This window comes from Eriocheir sinensis, chromosome 42 (genome assembly GCF_024679095.1).
Source record: "Eriocheir sinensis breed Jianghai 21 chromosome 42, ASM2467909v1, whole genome shotgun sequence".
NCBI classification, from domain to species: Eukaryota; Metazoa; Arthropoda; class Malacostraca; order Decapoda; family Varunidae; genus Eriocheir; species Eriocheir sinensis.
In genome coordinates, this window is record NC_066550.1 from 12,460,709 (window position 1) to 12,468,208 (window position 7,500).

General features: G+C 39.4%; 1 protein-coding gene across 1 annotated transcript in view; it reads left to right on the forward strand.

Moving 5' to 3' along the window:
* Window positions 1-7,500, forward strand: part of LOC127010221 (uncharacterized) — a 92,703-nt gene that overhangs the window by 63,837 nt on the left and 21,366 nt on the right. The window contains exon 4 of the mRNA XM_050884098.1: window positions 6,448-6,658. Within this exon, the coding sequence (XP_050740055.1) occupies window positions 6,448-6,658 (211 nt within the window). The remainder of the gene's footprint in view (window positions 1-6,447; window positions 6,659-7,500) is intronic.

Sequence of the window (7,500 nt, forward strand, 5' to 3'; positions counted from 1 at the left end):
GCAACATTTAAATAACAAGCCTAAACTCTATTAACCTCGAAATAATCCGTCCGCGAAATGCAAATGTTTCCGCTGGACCCAAAATTTTCTCCTTCCATTTTCTCTTTCTCGAGTTCACTTTCTTCCCGTTTTCATTACGCGGCCAATCTTGCTTACTTACCTGTGTTACCTGCCTACCTTGCTTACCTGCTTACCTGGCCTTTAATCCGAGTCTTATTCACCTTACCTTTGCATTCTACTTACATTGAATTCAGCTTGTTTTCTTGTTTGTTTTTTTGTGGTTGTTTTTTTTCATTGCAAGTATGTTTGATCGCCTTTATTTGGGGCATTATATTACCTGAATTTCTACAACACCTTGAACTCTTTACTTTTACTTTTTAATCACCTTGTTTTTTTGTGTTTTTTTGTGTTTTTTTATTGAAAGTATGTTTAATATAATCTGTTTCATGTTTATTTACCCTCTCCTCTTCCTTTTTTTTCCTTCAAGTCTCCCAATATTCCTTTCACGAAATCTGCATTCATTTTTTTTTTGTTCTTTAAGTTGTTTAGAAGTCATTTGGGTTACTTCAATCTGTTTACTCTGTGTTTATCTGTTTCGTGTTTACCCTCTCATTCCCCTTTTTTCTACAGTCTCCCAATGTTCCTTTCACGAGGGCTGCATCCAATTTTCCTCTCGCAAAACCTCGGCCGGCACGCACTCCACCGTTTCTTTAAGTTCTCCGGAGGTCGCTCGCTGCCTGGCCTTTCCTCGAGGTCGGACCCAATTAGACTTGTTTTGCTGCCCTCCGACGGTCTGTTTACATAGCTGTCGGCGGCGTTCACAACAGCTCCGCGGCTCGCTTCTTCGTGGTCAGCCAGGAGGAGAAAGCGGCAGGAAAATGAAGGCGCGGAAAAGGAGGAGAAGGAAGGTTGCCGAAGAAAACGGGGAGGGAGAAAGAGAGAGAATGGGAAAGGAGTGAAGGAAGAAACGTATACGAAAGAGTAAACATTTACGAAAAAGGATGAAATAAGAAGGAAGAGCAAAAGGAATATACGAAGAAAGAAGAAACGTATACAAAAAAGGATGAAATAAGGAGGAAGAGCAAAAGGAATATACGAAAATGAGGATGCAGAAAAGGAGGAGAAGGAGGAGGAAGGTTATTGAAGAAAATGTGAATGGAGAAAGAGAGAGAATGGGAAAGGAGTGAAAGAAGAAACGTATACGAAAAAGGATGAAATAAGAAGGAAGAGCAAAAGGAATATACGAAAATGAGGATGCAGAAAAGGAGGAGAAGGAGGAGGAAGGTTATTGAAGAAAATGTGAATGGAGAAAGAGAGAGAATGGGAAAGGAGTGAAAGAGGAAACATATACGAAAGAGGAAACATATGTGAAAAAGAGTCAAATAATAAGGAAGAACAAAAGGAATAAACGAAAATGAGGACTCGGAAAAGGAGGAGAAGGAGAAGGAAAGTTGTGAAAGAAAACGGTATAATAAGAATAGAGAAAATGGGAAAGGATTGTAAAAGGAAGCATTTGCGAAAGAGGACGAAGGCACAGACGGAATATTCGAACACTGAGAAACAGAAAAAGAAAGAAAAAGAGTGAAATAAGTTAAGGAATTGTGGAAGAAGGAAGAAAATATAATGGAAAAAGTGAAAGAAGAGAAAAATATGCGAAAGATGATGAAATAAAACAGAAATACACTAGGAAAATACGAAAACTAATACTTAGAATATAATGAAAACTGTGAAAGAGAAGAAGGAAGAATAAGCAAAAATGAAGAATGGGAAAGAAGTGAAAGAAGAAAGATAAGGAAAAGAGAACCAAATAAGAAGAAAGACAAAGAAGATGGCGAATGACAAGGAGAAGGAGGAGAAGGAGGAGGAGGAGGAAGATGAAACGAAGAATAGAGAAGAGGAGGAGGAGGAGGAGGAGGAAGATGAAACGAAGAATAGGGAAGAGGAGGAGGAGGAGGAGGAGGAGAGGCTAAAAGAGGAAGAATAAAAAAGCGAAAAAGACCGAGAATAGAAAGAGGAAGAGAAGAAGAAGGAGGAGGAAGAAGATAGAGATGAAAATAAAAACGAAGATGCATAAAAAAATAAAAATAAAAAAACTGACAAATAAAAAATGAAACAAAAGAAGAAGGAAATGCGAAAGAGATTGAAAGGAGGCAGAAACAGCTGAAGGAGAGGAAGAGAGGAAGGGAATGGAATAGAGAATGAAAGAGGAAAATGCAAAGAGGATGAGAGAAGTGGGATAAAATGCAAAGAAGATTGGGAGAAGGAGAGAGAGAAGGAGAGGATGGAATTGACAGGTGCAAGAAGAAGAAGAGGAGAGAGAGAGAGAGAGAGAGAGAGAGAGAGAGAGAGAGAGAGAGAGAGAGAGAGAAGCATACGGAGAAAGATGCAAGAAAGTGTAAGAAAGAAAGAATAAAAAAGAAAGATATTAAAAGAGAAAGAAAAGAAGGAAAGAAAATAATAAGGAAAACTATAAGATGAAGAATACAAAAGAAAAAAAATAGAAAAGAAAAAAAGGAGTAAAAAAGAAAAAGAAAATAAAGGAAGATGGAAAATATAAAAAAAAGAAAAGGAAAGGAAAGGAAGGAAGACGGGATAGGAAAATTTAAGAAAGGAAAGGAAAAGAAAAGGAAGGAAAGGAAAGGAAGAAAAATTAAAAGAGAACGAAAGAGAGAAAAAGAAAAAAAAGTCAGATTCCGAGAAGGTTAAGAAAAGAGAGAGAGAGAGAGAGAGAGAGAGAGAGAGAGAGAGAGAGAGAGAGAGAGAGAGAGAGAGAGAGAGAGAGAGATAGCATACGAAAGAGAATTGGAAAAGGGAAACGAAAATCAAAACGAAACAGAGAATAAGAAAAGAGCGAACAGATGGATAAAAAAAGAAGGAATAAAGGAAGGAAGAGAAGGGAGAAGAGAAGGAAGAAGGAAAGAAGGAGATAGGGGAGAAGGAAGGAAAGAAGGAATAAAGAAAAAAAAGAAAATAGATGAAGGTAGAGAGGTAGAAATGCAAGAGAGAGAGAGAGAGAGAGAGAGAGAGAGAGAGAGAGAGAGAGAGAGAGAGAGAGAGAGAGAGAGAGAGAGAGAGAATCTATACTTTAAACAAAAAAAAAACCGCATTTCATCTTTAAACACACAAACAAACACACAAAAAACACGATTTCGTCCCTTTAAAACCAAACAGTCGGAGAGAGAGAGAGAGAGAGAGAGAGAGAGAGAGAGAGAGAGAGAGAGAGAGAGGGGTTTATTGTGTGCAAATGGCAAGGCTTTTATGGCCCAGCTAAATGAGGTGTGAATCTGACTTTGTATACACGAAGAACACTGCCAAAACACAGGTAGGGGAGGAGGAGGAGGAGGAGGAGGAGGAGGAGGAGGAGGAGGAGGAAGATGGAAGGTAAAAAGGTAGGGAAGAAGGGATTAGGAGTATGGAAGGAAAGGAAGGAAGGAAAGAGGAAAAAGGGTATGCAAGAAAGGATAGGAAGGAGAAAATGAGACGAAGAAAGGGAAAGTGAGAGGAGGAAAAGAGAGAAGGAATAAAACAAAGAAAAGGCGGAGGAAGAAGGGAAGGAAAGAGAAAAGGGAAGAAGAAGAAAAGAACGAGAGAACGGGATAAGAAGAGGGGGCATAAGAAAGGGAGATAAAGAAGGAGTAAAGAGTGAAGGAGAAAGAAAGGAAGAACAGAGAAAGAGGAAAAAGGGAGGAGGTAAGAAGAGATACTGAAAGAGGAAAAAAGAGAGGAGGAGGAGGAAAAGGTACAAAAAAGGGGAGAGAGAGAGAGAGAGAGAGAGAGAGAGAGAGAGAGAGAGAGAGAGAGAGAGAGAGAGAGAGAGAGAGAGAGAGAGAGAGAGGTGTTGGACAAGTAAAAGTCAATCACCTGGCGGGGTTATGGCTTGAACAGGTAAGGGTGGATCTGCTAATGGGGCGAGAGACGGACAGGTAAATGGACGGACAGGTAAAGGGCGAGGTAAGGGAAAGTGTTAATGAAGGGAAGGGTTGGGAAAAGTTTGCTATGGGGGGGGGGGGGGGGGTCTGTCTGTCTGTCTGTCTGTTTGAGTGTCTATATTTGGTTTTCTCTCTGTCTTAATTTTTTCTCTCTATGTCTGTTTTTTTGTGTGTGTGTGTGTGTCTGTGTGTTTGTCTGTTTATGTGTCTGTTTTTTTGGTTTTCTGTCTGTCTGTCTTAATATTTTTTTCTCTTTCAATGTCTTAAATTTTTCGTCTGTCTGTTTTCATTCTCTGTTGGTCTGTTTTTATGTGCATTTGTGAGTTTGTTTGCGTGTCTGTCTGTCTATCTGTTTGTCTTGATCTCTTTCTGTTTGTCTGTTTTACTCTTAGTCTGTTTGTTTGTCTGTCTTTTTCGTTTGTCTGTTTTCATTCTCTGTTGGCCTGTTTTCTGTGTGTTTGTGTATGTGTGTGTGTGTGTGTGTGTGTGTGTGTGTGTGTGTGTGTGTGTGTGTGTGTGTGTGTGTGTTTGCGTGTCTGTCTGTCTATCTGTTAGTCTTGATCTCTTTCTGTTTGTCTGTTTTACTCTTAGTCTGTCTGTTCGTCTGTTTTTCTCCTCTGTTGGCGTTACTGTTTTGTTTTCTTTCTCGTCTCTTTCCTTTTTGTCATAATCTCTGTTTTAATACACTAAGATTTTATTTTATGTATTTTCTTATGGTCATTCAATTCCATACATTAATAGAGTAAGAAAGGTTTTATATCATCATGGAAACAGACAGACAGACAGACAGACAGACAGACAGACAGACAGACAGACAGACAGACAGACAGACAGACAGACAGACAGACAAAAGGTTGGATATATATTTAGACAGACAGAAGGATAGATACATATATAAACAGACAGACAGACAGACAGATAGACAGACAAAAGATTAGATATATATTTAGACAGACAGACAGACAGATAGACAAAAGATTAGATATATATTTAGACAGACAGAATGATAGGTACAAATATAGACAGACAGACAGATAGACAAAAGATTAGATATATATTTAGACAGACAGAATGATAGATACGTATATAGACAGACAGACAGGCAGAGAACTTAACAAACAAGACAGCGATGGAAGGTAGCGAGATAGACAGACTGCAATACAGACACATAGACAGACAGACAGGTATAGAGGTTGATAGAGAGACATACATACATACATACAGACAGACAGACAGACAGACAGGCAGAGGTACTTAACAAACAAGACAGCGATGGAAGGTAAAGAGATAGACAGACGGCAATACAGACACATAGACAGACAGACAGGTATAGAGGTTGACAGAGACATAAATACATACATACAGACAGACAGACAGACAGAGGTACTTAACAAACAAGACAGCGATGAAAAGTAGAGAGATAGACAAACGGCAATACAGACACATAGACAGACAGACAGGTATAGAGATTGATAGAGAGACAGACAGACATACATACATACAGACAGACAGACACAAAATAAAGCCCTTAAGGATATGTTCAGTTCCAATTATTTTTCGTCTTCGTCCGAAGCCTAATCATTAACCTTCACATTTTACCTGTTTGCTAATGAGGCCCTTTCTATAACCCTTTTTTTTTTACCCTGTATGTGATCCTTTTAATGGCCTTGGTCTTGGGTCAGTTTCAATATTGGTTCTGTGTTAGTGTTTTTTTTTTATGTGTGTGTGTGTGTGTGTGTGTGTGTGTGTGTGTGTGTGTGTGTGTGTGTGTGTGTTTAGCTTTTGGTAGTGTGTTTGTTTAGTAGTTTTTTTGTTTGTTTGTTAGTTTGTTCGTTTCTTTTTGTTGGTTAGTGTCTGTTTGTTATTTCCGTTTGTGTTTTCTTTTTTCTTTTTTGTTATTGGTTGTTGTTTTTATCTTTTTTCACTTTTTTTTGCTGGTATTTTTTTTTTATCATTTTTTCGTTTTTCATTTTTGGTAATTTTTTTTCGATTTTCTGTCATTTTTTCCATTTTTTTGCCAATATTTGTCAGTTTAATATTTTTGCCTTTGTCAGTTTTTGGTTTAGATTTTGCCGTTTTTTGTCAAATTTTCAGTTTATTTACCAATATGTCCGTTTTTTCTCATTTTTTCTATCATTTTTATCAGTTTTTGTAAGTTTTGCTAGATTATGTCGGTATTTTTTATTTTCTTTGTACGTCAGTTTTATCAGTCAATTTCGGTATTATAAGACATTTTCAGTTCCCACGTCACCTATTTCTAAAGGTCAAAGAGGGAGGCAATCGGGTTCTAATGAGTGTTTCTTTAGGTTCATGATACAGAGAAACGGTCAAACTACCACCAGGGTCATAAAACTACTCCTGGAAATGCCCACAACTCCTACGAAAGCCTTGCCAAAAATGTGGGCTGCGTCGACGGAATGTTTTATAATACTATCCAATAACTCCTGTCACCTGCTCTCTCTCACCAGTCCTCCATACACACACACATCTTAACAGTCATCTCCCTCCCTCCCTCCAGGTCCCCTCCAAGGCCGAGGTGTACTTTGGTGAGGACGGCGCGATGTTCCACGAGAAGCCGCTCACCGCCACCTCGCCCTGGTCCGACGCCCTCAGCCCCGGCGTGCATAACCTCACCTTGGACCTTCGCCACCGCCCGGGCCGCGTGCTGAGGCTGCTCCTGTACTTCCCGGGTCCCTGGCTGGCCGTGAGTGAGCTATACTTCGACAGCGGTGAGTGGGAAGGGGGATGGAGGAGTGATTGGAAGGGACGGGCAATGAGTAACCCTTTTTTCTTTATAATTCCTTTCGTAAATAAGGTTTTCTTTACATATCTAAAGCATTTTTTTTCCTTCTATTTCCTTTCATCATCAAGTTTTTAGTATATTTAATAAGTTTAATAAATTTTAGTATATTTTTTTTCTAAGCAAGATTTTTTTCCTTTTCTGTCTGTCTGTCTGTTTGTTTGTTTTTCTATAGGTCCTTTCGTTAGTAAGCTTTGGGGGGGGGGGGGTAATGTAAATCTTCCCCTGAGCAAGTATATTATTTTTCCTTATTTCTTTTCCGTAAGCAAGTTTTTTTTTTTTTTTAACCTTTCCCGTGTTGGTTACCTGCCAGACTTTGGTGCCAATTAGCTCAGAGTGTCCTCAATTAATTATGCAGGTAAACAACGCTGTGTGACGCCCAGGTGAGATTTGCACACGCACACACGCACACACACACTCACACTCACACGCACAGAGTCATACTTTAAACATACACAGTCGTACAAACACACACACAGAGAAAGAGATATTGACACACACACACACACACACACACACACACACACACACACACACACACACACACACACACACACACACACACACACGCACAGAGTCATACTTTAAACACACACACAGTCGTACAAACACACACACAGAGAAAGAGAGATATTGACACACACACACACACACACACACACACACACACACACACACACACACACACACACACACACACACACACACACACACACACACACAAGCGAGCTACGGCAAATCACAATAACACATAATATCGCTCTCGTTACA